This window comes from Microtus pennsylvanicus, chromosome 15 (assembly GCF_037038515.1).
Source record: "Microtus pennsylvanicus isolate mMicPen1 chromosome 15, mMicPen1.hap1, whole genome shotgun sequence".
Taxonomy (NCBI): domain Eukaryota; kingdom Metazoa; phylum Chordata; class Mammalia; order Rodentia; family Cricetidae; genus Microtus; species Microtus pennsylvanicus.
Genome location: NC_134593.1, coordinates 20,174,248 through 20,197,168, shown reverse-complemented (window position 1 = coordinate 20,197,168; position 22,921 = coordinate 20,174,248). Strand labels below are relative to the sequence as shown.

At 42.3% G+C, this 22,921-nt stretch overlaps 1 protein-coding gene across 2 annotated transcripts in view; it reads right to left on the bottom strand.

Annotated features, from left to right (window-relative positions):
- The window catches only part of Mtmr6 (myotubularin related protein 6), a 39,459-nt gene that overhangs the window by 5,619 nt on the left and 10,919 nt on the right, over positions 1-22,921 (bottom strand). Inside the window, exons 2-11 of one of the 2 annotated variants that reach the window (XM_075950329.1) lie at positions 18,907-19,023; positions 16,389-16,551; positions 13,872-14,029; positions 10,573-10,701; positions 6,410-6,544; positions 5,297-5,410; positions 3,973-4,105; positions 3,027-3,136; positions 2,551-2,676; positions 183-232 (exon numbers count right to left, since the gene is read on the bottom strand). In XM_075950329.1, the coding sequence (XP_075806444.1) occupies positions 183-232; positions 2,551-2,676; positions 3,027-3,136; positions 3,973-4,105; positions 5,297-5,410; positions 6,410-6,544; positions 10,573-10,701; positions 13,872-14,029; positions 16,389-16,551; positions 18,907-19,023 (1,235 nt within the window). The remainder of the gene's footprint in view (positions 1-182; positions 233-2,550; positions 2,677-3,026; positions 3,137-3,972; positions 4,106-5,296; positions 5,411-6,409; positions 6,545-10,572; positions 10,702-13,871; positions 14,030-16,388; positions 16,552-18,906; positions 19,024-22,921) is intronic. The other variant, XM_075950327.1, reaches the window with a different exon arrangement.

The following is a 22,921-nucleotide window of genomic DNA, read 5'->3' as shown; positions in this document are numbered from 1 at the left end:
ACAAGGACAGCATTGCTACAAGACTGTCTCAGAAAAAAACTCAATGGCCATGAGAACTAACAGAGACGCTACATCTGGCTTCATTCAATTCATAGCTACAGTTCTCGCACCACAGAGATGCAAAAATTCCCAAGAAAAGGGACACAGTGGTACAATTTTGCAAAGACAGAACTGCCACTCACCTCTCTGAAAATTTATGCCCAAACGATATCCAGTCTTTTTCTATTAAAACCTAGTGAGAGAGAGCAAGAGCAACTATATGATTATATGTAAAAAAATGTTGTGACAAGTCTGCTAAGAACAGAAATAAAAAGATAAAATACTACTGGTAAAAACATGGCCAGACCATAGACTGGAGTAAGGGCTACAGGAGAGTGAAGATCCACATGAAGTGGGCTCAGGACAGACTATTCCTGTTGTATTTAAGAGCACACCTGGTAGGGCAGAATTACATTTTTGTACCTATAAATTGATACCAAAAGGGCTAGGAAAAGCCAGGTGTGATCCAGCACTCAGAGGCTCAGGTAGGAGAACAGAGAACAAGACCAGTCAGGGCTTTATAGGGAAACCCTGTCCTCAAATAGAGTTTGGGCTGGGAGAGGGGAACTAGGAGAATGGAAACTAAAGCTCTAATAATGGCCAACTCTGAGTAGTACAGGGGGATGGGTGTTTTAAGCCATTTGGCTTATTTGCACATTGTTTACATAAATGTAAGAAAATAAAGAGCAAGACTCTATCTCTTGGAAAACAAAGCAAAGTCAATAAAAGTGACAGCCTTTACTCAGATCCCAGAGCTGATGTCCATACCTGGCTGAACTACACACTTGAGTCTTTATGTCATGGATTCTCTACTGAATAATCCCACCAAAATAAGAGCTCTTCCCTTTTTTTTTTTTTTTGAACCAGCTTCTTAATATGAAACCTAGGTTGGCCTGAACGCTCCATCCTCCTGTCTGAGCTTCTGAAATGCAGGAACTAAACATACACACCACCACAGCCAGTGAGGGAACACATCTCTAGTGTGTCCAGTCAGATCTGAAGCAACCTCTTAGACTCTCATCACACAGCCACCAAGCACGCTCTTGTCAAGATGGTCATCTTTTTTAGCATTGCCAATGTTGTCTTAAATCCATTTAACATAGCAAACTGGTCACTGATGCAGCTTCTCAAGCACATTCCCAGCTCTATCAGGGATGGCTTTATCACCTCCACCCTGTGACTGTGGGTGGGAATATGGATGTCACACCGGGCCTCCGCCATCCTATGCATTCTAACTTGGTATTCTCTCGAGCCTGCTGCTCTCCTTAGCTTGGAAACCTAGGCGAGGACTCCGTTCCTCCAGTCTCATTAATCCATGGCTGCACTGGTCCTCCTTTGCCATGTCCCCTGAGCCCATCACCTCCGTCTACTTGTGTGTGTTCTGCTGCCTTACTTTCAATTCTCCCTCTTCAGTGGGCCTAACAGCTGCTATCCTGGACCCCCAGCCTCCATCCCACTCCCTTCTGACTTCAAGATGCCAAGGTAACTTTTTACAGAGCATCTATCTCTCATCAAGCAACTGTAGCTTTTTTGTATTATTTAAAGTACATATCCCAGCATCCTCTTCTTCAGACTCTCGCCCTACAATTCCTGGGTACTAGGCTTACTCTCACACTCCCTCACGCATACCTATATCTCCTAAAGGTGCTCTGCTGTGCTCCTGGTCATTTCTTACACAGCTTCATCCAATTGTCACTTATATTCGCAAAGTAAGCTTAATTGTATTGTTATTAGCACCACTTCCATGTAGTTTCCCATTTCCAGTTAGCTTGTTATTTCCATCTGATTCAGTATGATAGCTGAGCCAAATAACAGTGTTGACCCTTGTCACAGGACACTATTTAATAATTATAAGCTTAGAAACTTCTCTAATGTCCTGTCACACACTCACCATGTATTTCTATGTAAATTTTTGTTTTGGTTTTAGACAAGGTTTCAGGTAGCTCAGGCTGGTCTCAAACTGATAACACAGTAAAGGATGACCGTGAACTCCTGACACTCCTGTCTTCATTCCCGAATGCTATGCTTGTAGGCCTACCTTAATACAGCTGGCTTAAATGTAAAATTTGAAAGTAAATCTAATCAAATACAAAACAGAGGATAAAATCCTTACTAGAAGAAGACTGTTCAACTAGAAATTCGGTTTCACAGAAAAAATGACCCCGTGGTGTTTCCCTTATCATCACGGTAATGTAAATAAACATGTGGGGGAAAAGATCAACAGTTTTGCTGGTAACAATTTAGGATGGTGGTGGTGGCGGGGAGACGGGGACGATGCATACCAACCCTAGATCTGAAGTGTTTTGCCAAAAAATGTGGCACAAATGGAGATCAGTCTAAGCGCAGGTCCTCTGCCATAGAAGCGCTGACACCAAGGGCCCCAGGATCTTTAACCAGAGCTGTCCTTTGCAGGGTCAACTGCCCAGCAGCATCTCCCAGCTGTACGACCTTAGTATAAAACTGTCTTTGAATATTGCCAAGCATCCCCTGGGCAGATGGATAAGTCCTCACCATGAATCCTTCCATCGTCCTGTAGTAAGGCTCCAACAAAAGCGAACCCAGGGAACAAACTTGGGAAGTCCGATCCCAGCCATCTGAACAGTGCACCAGCACGCTCGCATTTTCAACCACTATTGCCTGAGGGGAAACGACACGTTCAGAGTCCTGTAAAACACCCTTCACACAAATCTGCAAGGCTTGGACTGAAACCACACCAGAAGGTATACATTATAAAGAAGAGCTGGCCCTGCAATGACACTGTGGCCACAGCAATTAAAACGACAAAAAGCAAACGAACAAAATGTTGTTTCTAAGTACTTGGGGATTGTAAACCTCTGTATTAGGTACCACTTCAAACTGAAGTGAATTCTATTAAAAAGGTGAAGAAGAGCGAGCAGAGGTTGTTTGAGCAGAACAAACCTCTATACCAAGGCTAAGTCCATTCCTTCCCAAACATGACAAACCCCAAACCAATGAAAGACAGTTACCTTGGCTAAGAAGATTGCAGCATCCAAAACAGCCTTGATATGGCGAAGCCATCCCGAGCTCTCCAAACCAGAGTAGAAATCGTTGACAGACAGTCCCTTGTTGCCATTCACTATGAAACAGGGAGCAAGGTGTTCAATTAGGATGGGGCTAGAGCTCCCATTCATCCTTTCGGGATATCTCAAGGGGAGTGAAGTGGAGAAAATGCAAATAAATGAAAAGTGCTTTAGAGGCTGAATAACACTTTGGGGGACATTTTTCAGTCCCTAGGTGGAAAAGCAATGTTCAATCACCTTAAAAATCGTAGTGCAAATGTTTCAATGTTTTTAATTACATCATAACTAGGATGTGCTGAATATTCAATGATCTCTAACAACAGCGATTTGTAAAACTATTAGAACCATGCAGATAGAGCAGCTATCACCCAATGGGGCCACTGAGCACCTGAAATGTGGCTAGGCCAAAGTAAGCTATAAGTATAAAAACATTACTGCTTTCTAGGACTCGATGACAAGGAAAGATGGCGTTGGCTGTGGCTGTGCAGACCTAGAATCCCAACACCTGAGACGCTGAAGCAAGAGGACCAGGACTTCAAGGCAAGCCTTGGCTACAGAATGAGTTCACGGAAACCTTGAATCAAATAAAACCCTTCTCAAAAAGATATGAGCAAGCAACTGAGTGAGAAAGAGAGAGAGGGAGGGAGAAGGGGGAGATGGAGAAAGAGAAGGGGAGGAAAGAAGGAAGAGGGAGGGGAGAGAGACTAATCTACCAGTTTTTATACTGACTAGATACTAAAATAATACTTTTACCATCTTAAGTATATTATCAGCATCAATCCCATGTTCTCTTGACTTTAGGAGTGTGACTGACAGAGAATCCAGAGCCCTATGTGACCACCACTGTATTTCTGTCTCACAAAGTTTTCTAAAAGGTGTACAACAATCATACCTTCTAGTAATTTCTGAAGACTGGATCTCATGACATGAATATTTTCTATTCCAACAAACTGAAATCTAATATTAGAATAGTTGTCTTCATTTTCATAACCTTTTCCGGCTGCTCTGTTAGCCATTGCATTCAGCTAAAATTCAAAATTTTAGAAATTTACAATCAAATTATTTTTATCTTTAGTTTATCAAAAACACTAAATCACACATTTTAGGCAGGAGAGCATTTAAACAAACTCATCAAAATTGAGTTAGCTACTACTTTTTAACAAACAAAACTGCCACATCCCCAGCAGTGACAAAGGGCAGTGTGGGGGGAAATGTGGCTGCCAGAAGAAAAGTCTAGTCCAGCAGACTTGCCAACTCAGGAGACAATTCATCTACATTCTCATCAGCTTTCCATGTTCCCATAACAACTCAGAATTGGAACGGAAGGAATGGTTCCTGGAGAGCTCGGATTGCAGAATCAGACTGTGAGCTCAAAGCACAGGTGCCCTGAGAGCCAGATGTGGACTATGGCGCCATGCCATGAAGCTTGCACATGGAGACTCATCGCTGTGCTGTGTGCAGCATCACCCACAGTCTGGCACAGCTCCGAGAATCGTGCCTCTCATAAACTGGTCTCTAGAGGAAAAACAGACTGTTGACTCATCGGAGACCTTTAGGGTACGGCTTGCTGGCTTCTGTCGTACAATATGTTACTATAATTAGCATTCTTTTCATAGGAGTATGAAGAAATAAAATGATCTAAACTGGCTGAAACTAATTTTTCATTAAGTGAATGGGCCTTGGGTTGGTAACAAGTACAGGGAATTGGACCCACTGACTCATGAGTTACCAGCATCTATGGTTGAAGTGAAATTTAAAATGTTTCCACATCATCACTAATTAATTTTAATGTAGAAAAGCAAGTGAAAAAAATGAGTATTTTCTGTATCAATGACAATTAGATAAATAAAAACTATTAGGTCTTAAGCTGCAAATCAAAGTAGGACTTCATCTTCAAAATGTACATATTATAGTCATCTTTTATATCTAACATCGCCTAAAGTTTGGTTCATTAAATTATAAGCCTACAGTAACAAGGGAACACAGTTTTTCTTATGAGACATTACCAGCTCTTGAGTCCTCAGAAAGTCTTTTATACTTAACAAAAGATTATCAATACCAACGTCTAATTGTTAATACTTTCTAATTTACTCGCGCTATCCTCATCATCCCTAGTCCCACGGGCTTGGGTGAGGCTGCACAGCGTGAGTGTCACTGGGAAACAACGTGTCCCTTCCACAGTCTGCCTAAAGTCGCTCGAGGTCTACAGTGCTCACTCGCTTTCTCTCATCGCTTTCTCTTATTTTCTCATCATTCCAGATCTTTGAAGAGATCCTCACTATAATTCTGCCAATGTCCTTTTGTGTATCCCACCAGCTCTGCATGCGATGCTATAACAGAAATCAGAATAAAGTTAGCTGTCACTGCTGAAGACTGCAATCACTCTAATTTCACGGTCCTATGAGAATCAGCTCTCTACTGCGCAGAGAAGCACAGACTCAGACTCGGTCTCAGTAATAAGAATTTAGCCTCGTACCACAGATGCCAGGAGAGCAGCAATTTCCTGTTCATTACAGTTCTCTAGTTCAGTGTTTCCTACATTAAATAATTTTTCCTCGAGTTTTTAATCTTTCAAATTATGGCCAAATTATTTTAATACTGAGTGTTTTGTCAATCGACAGTTTTAGTAACAAAGGGAGTAACCAGCTGGGGTTGGTGGCACATGCCTACATGTCTATAACTCCGGCATTTGGGAGTGGAGGCAGAATGACCACAATCCTTAGCTACACAGTACAAATGTACAGAGACCTTGTCTCAAAAAAAACAAAACAAAACCAAAAACAACAACAAAAAAAAACCCTAAAACAATAACAACAACCAAAAAAAAAGAAGAAGAAGAAGAAGAAGAAAACTAGGGGGAGAGTAGTATGTAGTATTAAGATAAGACTTAAAACATCTTCAAGAGTTCCATATGTGGCAGGGCGTGGTAGTACACATCTTTAATCCCAGCACTTGGGAGGCAGAGACAGAAGATCTCTGTGAGTTAGGTCAGCCTGGTCTACATAATGAGTTCTAGGACAGTCAGAGCTACATAGTGATAGCTTCTCATGAAAAAACAAAAGCAGAAACAAAACAGAATTCCATATAGGTATGTACAGATATGTGTGTGTGCGTGTGTGTATTTCAGGAGACAGAAGAAATCATGACTTAGGGCATTAAGAACTGAGAACTGGTCTCCTAATTAGTATTCTTCAGAAGATTGATTTTCTTCATAACATTAGTCTCTGTTAATTTAAAACTACAATTCAAGTATCTCTGGGCACAAATATTTATTCCCATCAACTAAAGACATAAACAATAAAGATAAGAGACTGCACTTGGATACATACCTTGGGCCTGGTATCCACAACATACATGTAATGGTTTCCTGAGTTGGCTGCACTAATGGCTTTAAGCAACTTCTCATCCTCCACGCACCTGGCACTGAAGCCTGACAATGGCTGGCTACATCGACAAATGGCAGCCTAATTTTAAAAAGACAAACCAGATTATACAGAGACTTTTAGAAGTTTTGAAAAAGGCCTGAAGTGTGAAAAACAAACACACTATATATTTTAAAGTCAGCAAGAAAATAAGAAGGCATTAACTTTTGAATACCTGTCAGAATCTAGGTGTTGTCTACATTTCCTTTGGTGTTTGAATGAAAGAGGCTCCCACAGACTCACAGGGAGTGGCATTATTAGAGGTGTGGCCTTGGAGAAAGTGTGTCACTGAGCTTTGAGGGTTTAGATACTCAAGCCAGGCTCAATGTCATACTCTCTTCCCATTGCCTACTGATCTGGATGCAGAACTCTCAGCTCCTTCTCCAGCACCATGTCTTCCTGCATGCCACCATGTTTCCCACCATGACAATAATGGACTAAACCTCTGAACCTGTAGGCCAGCCCCAATTAAATGCTGTCCTATATAAGAGTAGCAGTGGTTATGGTGTCTCTTTACAGCAATAAACCTCTAGGGCACTTCCCAATATTCTCTTCTCCTAAGAAAACTAAATGTTTCCATACCTAGTTTGTACACACACACACACCAAATTAAAAACACCATGGCCCCAAGAAGCAGCACTTGGCCAACTGTCTATCAAGGAAGAAACACCTGTATTCCAGGGGTCCTATGAGCTACAAATAACTTTCAGCTCAAGTTCAAGTAAAGAAGATGGGCTAGCAATACATATGGAACAGAAAATTCTAAGATGCTGCTGGGAATACTATGAGTGCTGGGCACTGAACTCAAGTCCTCTGAATGAGCAGGAAGCCCTCTTAATCATGAGCCATCTATTCTGCCCTTAAAGGAACTTTTAAATTAAGAACATCTCGGGCTGGAGAGATGACTCAGCAGGTCAGAGCACCTACTTTTCTTCCAGAGGACCAGGTTTTGGTTCCCAGCACCTGCACAGAGACTCATAACCTTTTGAAACTCCAGTTCCAGGGGATCCAATGGGCACCAGGCACACACGTGGTGCACAGACATACTTCCAGGGGATCCAATAGGTACCAGGCATGTACCTGGTGCACAGACATACATTCAAGAAAAGCACCTATACATATAAATAAGAATTAAAGTATAAATTAACAACATCTGAAATTTTATTTCCCTACTAAAAATCAGAAAGCTTCTTATAAGGTGAGGCATAAAGATGAGGAAAGATGATCTAAGAGGAGGCATATCTATAAAAAAACCAGTGGTTTGTCTTTTACTATATTTTACTTCCTTAAAAAAACTAAAACATTTAGAAGCATATATCTTTCTTCACTATTCTCCACATCCCTATCAGCTTAACTCTACAGAAACACTCCAATAGAGTAGCATTGGGGGAAAGTGTTACAAGTACATATCTGTATATTTTTCTTGCACACACAAAATACTATCATAAAAACTACAATGACAGAAGAAATGAGGACTGTGATGTTGTTTTTAATGTTCTCCCCTATCTTCTGACAATACACAACTTTTAGTCAGTTTCCTGTTGTCTAATGTGGTGTCCTAGCTCTCTGAGCATAAACAGGCTTCTTGTTGGGTTTTTTTTTTTTTGAGACAGGGTTTCTCCGTAGCTTTTTGGTTCCTGTCCTGGAACTAGCTCTTGTAGACCAGGCTGGCCTCACAGAGATCCGCCTGCCTCTGCCTCCCGAGTGCTGGGATTAAAGGCGTGCACCACCACCACCCGGCCTTGTTGTTGTTTTAAAAGAACATTCTACATGCCTTTTACCCCTAGCCTCTATTACTAAGTCAACCCACTGATTATTTTTAGCATCTGTCCAATAAACAATGTGCTCTAAAAGGGTGTGCCCAAGAAACTCCCTATGGCTTAAGGTACTAGAAGTAAGTTAGAAACTTGTTTAAAAATTTACCTGAGCAAAGTTCTATGAAATACAAGGCCTATGAAGCCACCAGGACAATCAAGGACAAAGAAATTCCAACAGAGGTGTGGTGGCATTTGGGGCAACAGCAGACTGACAACATGCAACTGGTCTGGCAGAGGAAGTGCCTGCTACAGGAAGGAGCTCGGGAATCGAGCAGCAAGGCAAGGTCATAGCTGACAGCTGCTGGAGCAGAGTGTAGCTCAAAAGACAAGCAGCTAAACACACATAAAGAGGAGCTGTGACTTCCAGATCTTCCCTTGCTGAACACAAAGTTTAGTCTACAAAGAGGATTAACTTCACGATTGGACCCAGCAATGGAAGAGAACGAAGCCTTGAACTTCTCTAACAAGAGGATAACATATAGTCTACCCAGCAGAATGTGGGCTCGCACCACACTGCAACTGTGGCACCACACGAAGGCCTTTGGCTGATCCACCAGCAAAAGCACACTGAGAGGAAGGCAAATGCACAGAAGAAAAATAAAAAGTGCAAAGGCTTCAGACTCCTAACAGAATATGAGGAGAGGCACACAAAATTCCATAAACACACACACACAAAGCCTGTCTGCTTGAGAGCTGTTGACATCAAATCAGAAAACAGGAAATAAACTAAAGAAATTCAGAAAAGGGAAAGAACAAGAAATAAAGAACCTGAGAGTTAGACGAGAATACAGTTAAACTCTTCCAGAAAACAGAAAGATATGGAAAGCAGGAGGAAACCTATAGAAATGGAGGCTTACACTGGAAGCCTGTCAACTTTAAAAACCAAAACTACAAAGAAAATGAACAGAGAAAAGAAAATGTTGCAGAGACGGAAGTGTCTTCTCCAAGCTGAGATCAGAGTTTCTGAGTTGTCTGTAAATGACATGCACATGCTTCTCTGTTGTAATTCATTTAACGTCACAAAGAGAAGCCACACCATGACACCATGCAACCATGTTCTCAAATAGGTCTACTGGAAGAGGAGAGAGAACGGGGCAAAGAAGCGGGGTGGGGGGAGAACGGACCACACATACCAGTTCCTGGGGACAAGAGTGGTGGAGGACAGAGAGAGAGGGAGAGAGAGAGAGAGAGAGAGACAGAGACAGAGACAGAGAGACAGAAACAGAGAAAGAGAGAAACAGAGAAAGAGGGGAAAGTAGCAAATGTGCACAGGGGTGCTCTTAGTGGCAGCAGCTGAGGATATAACCTGTCAGGCCCGTACAGATGCCTGAATACTAACAACATCACGATGAAATTCCTGAACCCAGGAAAAAAACCTTCTGGGTGGGGAGGGGAATGTGTATAAAAGTGTGTTTACAAAGGCTTGGGAGTCAGAAATGGCAAGGTACTCAACCCACCCGTGTAGAAGCTGCCTCTGAACCTCAGCCATCAGCAAAGCCTGCTTTCTGAGCTTGAGAAGATGCACACAAGACACATTTAACACAGCACGTAAGCTGGGAAGGTAAGTTCCCAAGGGGTGAGGATGAAGCTCAGGGCAGAGCAGGGGACCCTGGGTTCCAGTATCAACAATAGGTGTGACCAGACACACAACATGAGCAAACCCTGCCATCACAGCAGTGTGGAGATGCTCCTCTACCTGCTCCTCACCAAATCTTCCCATGGGAAGGGCTCACACTGTTCAGACAGAGCCCAGATGCCCTGGGTTCCCCTCCTGCTTTCAGTGCCTGCCTTGGCTCAAGCAAGCGATTCATTTTCTCTAAGTACACACAGGACTAAAGGAAAACTACAGAAAAGAAACAGACCTATCTATTCATTGGCCCCATTATTAAAGAATTTCTGGAAGAGAAAGGTAGGAAAGGAGAATTTCAGGGGAATTTTCTTATAAAACTTCAAAAACAATAGTGAAAAGTTAGCATGTTTCTGTTAGCAACAGTTTAATGACAAACTTGTGAAGTAAAAGCTAGCATTCACTGCCCGGTGTGGTAGCATATGCCTTTAATTCCAGCACTCAGGAGGCAAAGGCAGGCAGATCTTATGAGTTCGAGGCCTGCTTAGTCTACATGGTGAGTTCTAGAACAGCTAGAGTTACATAGTGAAACTCTTATCTCAAACAAACAATAAGTTAATATTCTTCTGAATACTTACAGCATTACCTGAGTTCACTGCACTTACAAAGTTAGAGAAGTCTCTTACCTCAGTGCCCTGCCGGCAGTAGGACAGGACCGGAAGTCTGCCCTTGCTCCGAAAGTTGGAACTGCCCATGATCATTGGCGGGGTGGCTGTTTTTGGAACATACAGCTCTCTTGGGTAAGTCTCACAGACCTGGAAATATCAAATGAGAGTACTTAACTCCAACTGGAAACCGTGAGGACAGTGGAAGCAGATGGCTTACTGTAGATCTTGAGCTCTCCTCCATCCATCCGTGTGCAGTCCCCAGGGCGCATGCCTTCTGCTGTGGCCCCCCTCACTCTGTGCCCACATTCTCAGGAAGCTAAGCAGACCCTGGTGGAACACCCTGCTTTCCTCCCTCCTATGAACCCACTCATGCCTCCAGCCCATTCCAAAGTGTCAGCTCCCAATACCTAGAAACACATTTTACCTGCACCACCAGTGACCACACCTACCAGGCAGCACACAGTGATCACATTCTCCTAAGAACCAGAGAGGAAACAGTAACCAAGGAACAAAAGACCCACCCAAGAAAGACAAAACCAGACATCAGCACCTAGAATTACAATCACCCCAAAACTAAATGGCTAGATGTCAGAGTGAAAGCAACGCTACCAGAAGGCTGTGAGTATTCCAACACCGATGAAGCACAGGAGAAAGACCTTGAAACAGTCTCTGAATATAGTAGAAGTCTTCTAAGAGGAAATGAGTAAATAAATCCCTTAAAGAAATCTATGAACACACACACACACACACACACACAAAACCCACTAGAAATAAATAAATAAAACTGATCAAGACCTCAAGGTGGAAATAGAATTAATAAGGAAAACCCAAACTTAGAGAAGTGTGGAAATGAAAAATTCAGGAATTCAAACAGGAACATCAGAGGCCAGTTTCAGCACCAGAATACAAGAGATGAAAGAGAGAATCTCAGACATTGAAAACATGGTAGAAGAAATGGATACATTGGTCAAAGAATATGTTAGCTAAAGAAACTCCTGCACAAAATATCTAGGAAACCTGGGACACTATGAAAAGACCAAATTTAGGAACAGAAGAAACCCAGATAAAGGGCACAGAAAATACTTTCAACAACATCCTGGAAGAAAATTTCCCTCACCTAAAGGAATGCCTATTAAAGCACAAGAGGCCTACAGAACAGCAAACAGACTAGACTAGAGCAGAAGGTCCCCTCAGCATACATTAATCAAAGCACTAAATATACAGAACAAAGAAAGAATATTAAAAACTGCAAGGGAAAAAGAGCAAGTAACACATAAAGACAGATCTATTAGAATTACATCTGACTTCTCAATGAAGATTCTAAAAGCTACTAGAACCTGGACAGATATTCTGCAGACTCTAAGAGACCACAGATGCAAGCCCAGACTACTATACCCAGCAAAGCTTTAAGTCACCATAGATGGAGAAAATTAGACATTTCATAATAAAACCAAATATAAGCAATATTTATCTATAAATCCACTCATACTAAAGGTGCTAGAAGGAAAACTCCAACCTAAAGAGGCTAACCACACCCAAGAAGACACAGGAATAAATAATCCCAGACTAGCAAAATCAAGAGGGGAAGTGCGCACATGCTTACAATCACACATGCATGTATAAGCATGCATGTGTGCGCGCACACACACACACACACAAAAGCCCCACCACCACCATTAAAATGGCAGGAAACAAAAATCATTGGTCACTGATATCTCTCAATATCAAAGGTCTCACTTCCCCAATAAAAATACACAGACTAACAGAATGGATGGGAAAACAGGATCCATTCTTCTGCTGCATCCAAGAAACACACTTCAACATCAAGGATTTATCGCCTCAGTAAGGGAAAAAAAATAGAAAAAGATATTCCAAGAAAATAAACCTAAGAAGAAAGCAGTGTAGCCATCTTAACATCTGGCAAAATAGACTTCAAACCAAAACTAATCAGAAGAGAAAGGGAAGGACACTACATACTCATCAAAGGAAAATCGCACCAAGAGAACATTGCAATTATTAACATCTACGCACCAAACACAAGGGCACCCACGTCCATAAAAGAAAGACTATATCTTAAATCACATATTGACCCCCACACACTGAGAGTGGGAAACTTCAATATCCTACTCTTACAAGTAGACCGGTCATCCAGACAAAAACTGAACAGAGAAATGCCGGAGCTGATGGACACTATAAACCAAATGAACCTCACGGATATTTCCAGAACATTTCATCCTCACACAAACAAACATGTCTTTTTCTTTGCATCTCAAATTTCTCTAAACTTGACCACATACTCCAACACAAAGCCAAGTCTCAACAATACAGGAAAATTGAAATAATACCTTGCACCCTATCTAACCACCATGAATTAAAGCTGGATATCAAGAACAGAAATAACTGAAAGCTTGCAAACTCATGAAAACTGAACAACTCATGACCTAATATGAGTCAAGAAAGAAATTAGACCTTCTAGAATTGAATGCAAATAATATACAATATACCCAAACTTACAGGTGTTGCACAATATTTGACCACACTATGAACCCCAAGATTATGTTATTTACTGGAAAAACCTGCCTCTAGCTGCAGTGTGGCCCAGCTCTAGTACACATCTTTAATCCAAGAGCTTTCTGCTTATGGTAAACAAAATTAAATAAAATCAATCATAGGTCAAGAGGCAGAGCAAACGACCAGTTGACAGGAAGTAGTCAGAGAGAGTGAGAGAGAGTCAGGAAGACGGATAGATGCACAGGAAGTAGTAGGGAGGGACTTTGAGTTTGGCAGTCCTTTTTGGTTTGGGGCAACAGAGAAGGAAGATCAGATGGCTGCTTGCTCTGCCTTTCTGAGATAGCAGGTTTTCACCCCAGCATTTGGCCCTTCAGTCTTTATTGGTAAAATGAAGGACAGAGACATAGTTAAAACAACATTCATCTCTCTAAATGGAAGCGGCCAGGCGGTGGCTGCAGTGGCTCAGTCAGCAGCTGAGGCAGAGGTAAGATCGGGTGTAGCGGCTGTGCCTCAGACATAAAACAACATATGGGACCCAATGAAGGAAGTTCTAAGAGGCAAGTTCATAGCACTGTCTACATAAAATACTGGCGAGGTTAAAAAATTAGACAAAAACCATGAGGCTAAGTTTAAAAAAAATCCAAAAAACTTCAAGACATTTAAAGAAGTGACAGCAGCACACTGTTCAGATGGCTGGAGCCCTGCCGCATGCTACCCGCTGGAACTATGTCTTGACCTGCCCCAGAGGCTGGCTTACCTTGTACTCTCGGTTGGCATCAGACAGTCTGCCCCAGAGGCTGGCTTACCTTGTACTCTCGGTTGGCATCAGACAGTTTCCAGTTCTCATTGGGCACGCCCATCCTCTCATATTCCTTAGCAAGGTCAATGACCTGCCAACCCTTCAGTCGTTCAGAATCATTTTGTTTGGGATTATAAGAGAATGCATAGAGATCTTCATATTTTGCTATAAAACAATAAAAATCAATACAATGTAATTTATAAGGCAGTAGACTACTAATTTCCAGGATTTTTCCCTCCTATTTTTTTCTTTAGAATTTTCAACAAAGAGGAGGCTAAGACATGTACATATCTGAATTTAATATTTTCTGAGTTCCATAAAACCAATGACTATAGCTAAAGACATATGTATAGACCCAAGATTTATGTCATAGCAAAAGGTGTCATCAAAGTTAAATCTTCTATTGCATGCTTTTCTTTTTTCTTTAATATTAAATTTGTAAAGCAAAAATAGACACATCTTACTCATCCTTTTCCCCAAATGCAATGGAAACAAAATGCCATAACAAAAAACTAGGAATGGCCAGGTGTAGTACCCGCCTAAAGCCCAGCATGCACAAGACCCAGGAGGACTCTGCTTGACAGCAGCCTAGACCACACAGTGAGCGCACATCTAAGAAAGACAGGGAAGGGTCAAACAGTAACTAACAGGATGGAGACGGCAGAGAATAGGAAACTGCATTACACATTGTTCCCAATTACTCTAACGTGTATGGCTGTTCTGTTTGCACCTAAGTATGTGCAACACTTGTTCCTGGTACCTGTGCAGGCCAGAAGAGGGCATCAGATCCTCTGGAACTGGAATTACTGATGGTTGTGAACCATCTTGTGGGTGCTGGGAATCAAACTCAGGACCTCTGGAGGAGCAGACAGTGCTCTTAACCACAGAATCATCTCCTCCAGCCCCAGAATCACCCAGTCTTATAGGTCAGTAGAGACCCAAACCAGTAAGGCCATCGGCACATAGCTATCTCTGTTATATACATATACCTTGATTCCACTAGGACAATGGAATGTATCAGGCTCTGTGTGCTCAGAGAGAACATGGACCTGCTCCTAGGTCATTCATGAGGGCCTCCATCTAAACTGAAATCCATGCTAACAAGTAATCCAAGTCATGCTGGGGGCAGAAGTGTGGGGCCCACAGAAGGGGGTCTGCTCTGCCTTGACTGGAGGTCAGAGAGCTTAAGCCTACTCTTGTTCTTTCAGAGTCATTGAGAAGAAGTCTGACGTAAGGAGCGGCTACAAACAAGATATCCTGACCTAGGGTGTGGTTACTTGGTGTTTTGGATATTAAGATGGTCCATAGAGGTGGATCTGCTCTACCTTGACTAAAGGTCAGAGAATTCAAGTCTATTCCTTCAAGGATATGACAGAGATTTGAGCCAGGAAGTAGCTGCCTACAGAATACTTGGTCTAACTGGTTATTACATATCCTGCCTAACAGAATACTTAAACTAAAGGATATAGTTGCTTGATATTTCAAGTACTGAAGCAAGAAATTGTTTCATTTGTCCTTTGTGTCATGTTAAATCAGTCTTCTGCCTTCTTCCCCGCCCCCTTTCTGGATTGGAGTGTATGGAGAATAAATGCGGACTTATTCGGTATTCACTGGATAGCTCTCCTGGTACTATCCTATGTCTCTGCATTCCTTTTGTATCTCTGTCGTTCCTCCCTAATTTTTCTAATCCAGTCGCCCCTACCCTGGAAGGTGCAAGCCCTGTCAAGGCTGGACCCCAACATAGACACCTTCAGAGTCCTAGGCCTGGGTAATGGTAAGATTCATTTTTAGGGCTTCTATCCTTCCCAGCCCTCCATCTACTAAGACGGGATTCACTCTTGTCTCTGATACATCTACCACCCTCGCCACTGCTGCTAGAGGACCATGACCTTCTGGTACCTTCCATTTAGTAATACCGCTTTCATTAATAGAGAACACCCACATTTAAAACACAAGAGAGCAGCTAGGGAGGTAGGCTGGTCAGTAAAGTGCTTTCTATGAAAACAAGAAGACCTGAGTTCAATCCCCAGTGTCCAGGTGAAAGGCCAGGTGTGATAGCACATGGCTGGAACCCCAGTGCTGGAAAGGTGGAGCTTGCAGCAAGCCAGCTTCACCTAGGCTGGCAAGTCCCAGGTCCCAAATGACTGTCTCAAACAACAAAGCAATGGCTCCTAAGTAAAGGCACTGGACCCTGGCCTCCATACACACAAGCACACATGTGCCGGCACATAGGCACACACATGAAGTGCTAATATAATCTAATAATGTAATCTAAAGTAACATCAGGCCATACTATATAAAAGTCTTCCCTTAACATTGTTCCTTCATTGGACACCATTCTTACAGTTCAAAGCAATTGTTTCTGTTATTTCTAAACCATTGTGGGGTATTTCTAGACCACTGAGGGGGTTGACAGTACATACAACCTAACTATAATGTAACGATAAAATAATAGTACCTTAAAGTACGCTGGAAACCCCATCTCAGTTGAGATTGAGAGCTTGGCTCTCTAAGAAGCACATACCTTGTTTTGACAGTTGCAGCAGAGAGTTATAGATATCATGGCAATCTCTTTCCCTGGGAACGATGAAATGCACAATCCTGAAGTTTTTGCACTGGATCACGAGTGGGCATCCAGAAGTGGTGAGAGCAAGTTTCTCCACAGAGGCAATATGGTGGTGTAGTATCTACGGCACAAACACCCGCGTCATCAACACACAAAGCACTGACACATGCTCTTCTCCCGAGTGCATACATGTGAATGTTCCAATGACACCTCAAATGCTATGTGCTATCATACTTAACACATTTCGATGACTTGATGCCTGAGCCAAGACTAGGTTGTCATTTTTGCTAGTTTTTTTTTTTCCATGTCAGTATATGCTGGCTGGATGAGGAGCTGGGACACAGCTCAGCAGCAGAATGCCTACCTGGCATGCACAAGGTCCTGGTTTCCAGCCCAAGCACCTCAAAAATTTTAATTAATTAATGTTTACCAAGTGTAGGAATAAAAAAGTCTCACTATAGACTATGGCTTGATGGCATTTTGAAAACATAAGATCATCTCCACTGCTACTGACACTCTGTTTGCTACTAAGAAATTTTACTCTTTCTTAATACCATTCCTAGCCACTTAAACATTTAAAGAAAAATTCCTGGAGAAGAGGTTTTAGGTTCCTGAACGATAAAAACTCAGTCACAGAAGAGCTCCAGCAGTTCTAAATGCACCTTAAAATGCAGCAAAGGCTGCAGCAGCAAACTGCACCCTGCTGAGTAGGTTTTGTTTTGTATCTGCTCGTCCTCAGTTGAAAGGTGAGGGAAGGATGACTTAAGTATGGTTTTATAATGCTAACATTACCAGTTATATTAACTGTACATATTAAACCTAAGGCTCACATGCAGAATAAGCACACATAAGTAATCAAGGAAAGCTTGAAAGCGCCTTAATGAGATACCGTGTCCATGGAAACTGCACAAATGGCTCACACACAGAGAGCTCACACTCAGGAACTAGCTCTACTAACACTTGCACAGAGTTGCTCATAACCATCTGACAGTGCCGTCTCCACAGGGAACTAGGGACAAGAACCTACAAGATATATGATGTAAAGAGAATATTGTATCATCATTAGGATCCCAGCTAAGATCCCAGATCATTTCAGGAGAGCGACAAAGGGGCCTGACATCATGTGAGTGTAAAGGAAGCCTATCTGTACTGACAGAAAGAGGGCCCAGTGTCAGAAAGGCTGCTTCTAGGACCTCAGTGCTCCTGCTACACAGACCCCAGGAGAGACCAATGGGCTACGACAGTGAAGGCAGGAGAGACAGAGGAGAGGGGAGCAGCAGCATCTCTTCACTGTCCCTCAATCTGCTAACTCTTTATCTTACTCACTGCACTCACGCGTCAACGATAACCAACTCTACAAGAGAAAACAAGAGCCTGCGTACTCTGAGCTGTACTGCAGGTGTGTGTGGTTCCCTGGGAGGCAGACACGACATCTCATCTCAGTTCTGCTGCTCAGAAAAGGCTAAGGATAGCTGGGATTTACTGAGCTGCTACTTTAACAGATGCTTTGCCTATTTTCTCTTATTTAACATTCACAAAAGTGTTCCATGATGAGTGACAGATACTGCGCCCTTCACAGAGAGGTGTCAAGCAGAAACACTCGGTCTGCCATTCCCTTCCCTTCTCTCCTTGCAATCTTCCATCTTCACCAAGATATCAAAAATGTCAGGACAATGCTGGTGCACACCTTTAATCCCAGCACTCGGGAGACAAAGGCAGGCAGATCTCTGTGAATTCCAGGCCAGCCTGGTTTACAGAGCAATTTCCAGGACACGCTCCAAAGCTACACAGAAAAACCCTGTCTTGAAAAACCAAAAAGAAAAAAAAAAAGTCAGGAACCTGTATATATATATAATTTATATAATATTCTGCAATGTTTAGTTACTGTATTTAATTACTATACTTAAATATTTAACACTGTAAACATCATTTTGTAATGTTTAGTTACTTCCCCCTCCTGAGGCTGACCGCCAATGTCCATCTATCAAAGAACTGAAATCCAGCAATCAAAAGCCCCTTTGACCCTAAAAAATAAATCTCCTAGTTGTAATTTGGCATTAAAATGCTATAGAATATGCTATATAATCCATATGATTATTAATGTGCACAAACATTACCTAGACTTCTAAAAAAACTAAAGGAAGAAAGAGGTATTTTTTACAGATGTTAAAAAAGTCTAATATTCTACACAATTCCATATTACAAATGACATAAATGACCTATAAAAGGGAGGCAGAAGTCACTTGAGAAGAAAAAATTTGATCTGTGAGTGGTAGCACAGGCCTGTAATCCCAGCTCTCCAGAAGATGACAGACTGCAAATTCAAGGACAGCCAGGGCCATTTAGCAAGACCCTGTCCAAAAGCAAAACTAACAAAAAAAAAAAAAAAACTGGTTAAGATAAATAACGGGTGATTAAACAGCCGTTAGCCCATTGTTACTGCGACAGCAGACAGTCCTGCTAAGGTCCACCTTACCCAGGTTTCTTTCTGCTGAGTGTCAATAAACAACAGATGTGTGGCCGTAAGATACAGGGTTCCCGTCAGTGACTTGTTGTTGGTACTAAACCGGTCAAGTAACTTCACTTGTTCAACCTAAGAAAGAAAAAGATGTTATTTTTCATTTCAAATATAATTATTTTTATTTCTGTTGCTGACCAAAACACTGACCAAAAGCAACATAGGGGAGAAACAGGTTTATTTGGCTTATAGTTCTAGGTCAAAGTTCACCACTGAGGGAAATCAGGGCAGAAACCTGAAGCAGAAGCCACAGAGAAACGCTGCTGGCTGGCTTGCTCGCATGCTCCCAGGCTGACTTAGCTGGCTTGCTTACACAGCCCAATACCATCTGCCCAAGGAATGGTGCTGCCCACAGTGTGCTGGGCCCTTCTACATCAATTAACAATCAAGACTCAAAGACATGACCACAGAGCCATCTCATCCTGGCAATTCCTCCATGTGGATGACCCTACTCTATGCAAAGTGGATAATCAGGCTCACCAGGACAGTAGCTGAAGGGCTCTAGTAGGCCTGAGCACGGCAAACAGGGCTCTGGCAGGCCTTGCCCTTCCCCCATTTCCTCTGCCTTGCTAAACCATTAGATAACATTTCTAAAGCTGGCCACCAAGGTCCATTCCCTCATTTGGCCACTTCCTTCTACTGAGGCTGACCACCAAGGTCCAGCAATCAAAGTATTGAAATCCAGCAGTCAAAAGCCCCCTTTTGACAACCCTAATTAACATGTCCAATTAAAATGAACTAACTCATCCAAACACAGGGTTTCCCCGTTTAACTTTATAAATTGCCATTTGCCTATATCTGTCTCTTCTCTAATCACAGGCAGTCCTTTGTCCCTCTGGGACAAATATCCCTGCCCTCTTCCCCTTGCTCCCTCTTCTTCTATCTCCTGTCTTTGTCTCTTATTCCCTGTCCTCTGGCTCTCTGAAGCAAATAAATCTCCTTTGTGCTGAGAACTTGGTCTTGGGGTGTCTTGTCCCAACTCTGAGGTCCTTTCAGCAATATAAATGAAATTTTTCTAAGCCCAGAAACAGCATGCAACATTATGGCTTTTTCCTCCTCTTTGTCCCCAAACACAAGAAGTTAGTTGATTAATATTCAGGGTAAAATTTCATCTGTCCTTGGAAGAACACAAAAAAGTCACAAGCAACACAGGTAATATTTAGATGCCAATGCAAACCAGGGAAGGTTTTAAGAAACAACAACACTAATATACAAGGAGTGTGCATTGTGTGAGCAAAGTACTTTTCACATCTAAAAGCCCATTTTACTGTATGCGTTGCCAAGGAGAGTACCTAGTATCTGTTGTGCAGCAGTTTCCTCCAAGATTGAAACATTCCCATTCTCCTTAATCAAGAAGGCAAACAACTCAAAAGAGCTTCAGGAAGTCCCTGAAACTGACCAGATTCACTAAGCCCCTCCCTTCCAGAGTAAGCAATAAAGTTGCTGAGAGTCACTCTTCAGACAAGTCAAGCTACAAAGCAGACTCTGTGCCCAGATCCTCTGCCTGAAAGAAGTAGAGACTAGAAACCAGCTCAAAAAGGTTTAGATCAACTAAACCGCTTAGAAGGGACACTCTCAGCTGGGCAGTGGTGGCACACACCTTTAATCCCAGCACTGAGAAGCAGAGACAGGCAGATCTCTATGAGCTTGAGGTCAGCCCAGTCTACAAAGCAACTACAGAGCAAGTTCCAGGACAGGCAAGGCTACACAGAGAAACCCTGTCTCAAAAACAAAAAACGGGTACTCTCCAACCTGTTGAGCTGCCTGCAGGTTGTGCAGTGTGTTCCAAGTACCAACTTTTATGTAGTGTGACCAGTGTTGGGTTGGGCTGTTGGTGTGGGAGGTCCTTCTGTATATGTGTTACTTTTATTGGTTAATGAATAAAGAATCTGCCTTGGCCTGTGATAGGGTAGAATAGAGCTAGGAGGGGAAAACTAAACTGAATGCTGGGAGAAGAAGGCAGAGTCCAGAGATGCCATGTAGCCACTGCTGCGAACAGACATGCCGGAACCTTGCCAGTAAGCCACAGCCAGGTGGCAATACACAAATGAATAGAAATGGGTAAAATTAAGATGTAAGAGTTAGCCAATAAGAAGCTAGAGCGAATGAGCCAAGCAGTGATTTAATTAATACAGTTGCTGTGTGGTTATTTCAGGGCTGAGCAGCCGGGAACAAACCTCCTACAACAGGTTTGGTGATGCAGTTGTCTTGGAGCCATGTATGACGTTGTGAGTAATCCTTCACTTACATTGCTGTAAGCAACTCAATAAAACTCATAGTTCACCAAGTTGGACTTCGGTGGTATCCTGTACTTTGGTCTGTTGTGGGCTCCCTATCTGAGCTGAGTAGAGATGTATGTAATGTCTCCTCAGGAAGTTTTGTCACACGACACTATCTAATTATATAAAGTTCTAGAAGTATACGACTGGGCAAATTAAACCAAGAAACCACTGTTTGCAAGCTCCAGCTTATGCTCTATATTCTCCCTGCTGCACAGACATGGCTGCTGTGCAGCCAGCTCTGGCTCTTGCTCTCCTACAAGACTCTCTTCCATTCAGTCCAGTGACAAGCCCTATCCTAGACTCACCAATGCCCTACCACCAAAAGTAACTCTTACTTAGAAAGTTAATTTGTTACTTATGTCACCTTGTCTCTTTGCTCAGTTCTCTGACACAAACTATCCTAAGTTGCATTGGCTTCCTATGGTATCCAGGATGCTGAGATCCACAATATGTTATACAGGAGTATAACAGCATTCATGTCTATTCATACTGGTGTACACACACACACATACACACATACAGAGCTGCTATAGGAGTGCAGAGTGGAATTGGGACTAGTCAGAAGACTATAGCTTTAAAATTTAATGCCATCCATTTTATAGGAAAAACATATAAAAATAAGTGTTTAATGTCCAGCTCTGTCACAGGAGGTGACCAGAGAGCTCACCATTATATCATTAATTCTATACTTCCCTGACATGTTTACTGTTCTCCTACCAGCTGAAGAACAATACACTCCCGTTATAAAGTGATTAATCAATAGCCACCACTCAGAAGGCTGATCACCTCACCCTTCTTCACTCTCTATAATTTTCTTCCATGGAGAATGAGTACTTATAATACCACTGTTCAAATGAGTCAAAATTTCAATGTAATTAAAAATGTTTAATAGAAGACTTTATTTGTGTGATTAAGACAATAAACTTATTGTGGATACTTCCCACTGGAAACTGAGAGATATGATCTAATGCAACTCAGGTCTGACAGTGGATCTGACATATAACAAGTGATCATTTTACATAGACTCTCAAGAACACAGGAAAGCCAGGTGTGGCGGTGCCCTGGAGCGGCTGAGGAAGGAGGATCAGGGGTTTAAGACCAATGCATGGGGAGGGGGTGGTAAGAAAGTTTTGTGCTCATGAAGATTTCTCCTAAAGGTCAACATTTCTTTAATTGTCTAGGCCATTTATTTCTCAAGTAAAAATATGTGTAGTGATATTTCATTTGTTTTTTAATAAATAAAGCTTGCCTGGAGTTCAAAGAGTAAAACAGCCGCACTGATCAGTCTTACAGACCAGGCAGTGGTGACACATCCCTTTAATCCCAGTAGCCACACTAGTTTGCCAAAGAAACCGGGCGGTAGTGGTGTACACCTTTAATCCCAGCCCTAGAGAGGAATATAAAATGGGAGGAGACAGCTCTCAGGCCCAGTCTCATTCTGAGATTTCTGGAGGCAGGATCGCCATTTCAGACTGAGGTAGAGGTAAGAGCCAGTGGCTGGCTGTTTTGCTCTTCTGACCTTCAAGCTAAACCCCAATTTCTGTCTCTGGGCTTTTATTAATCATGCTATCAATATGGCTTCATTTTATCACACTGAAAACTGAAACTTTAATTTATATACCTTTAAAGACAAACATTCCTCTCCAACTCTCAAGAGCTGGCTGAAAAGGGACAAAGCCAGCAAACAAGAC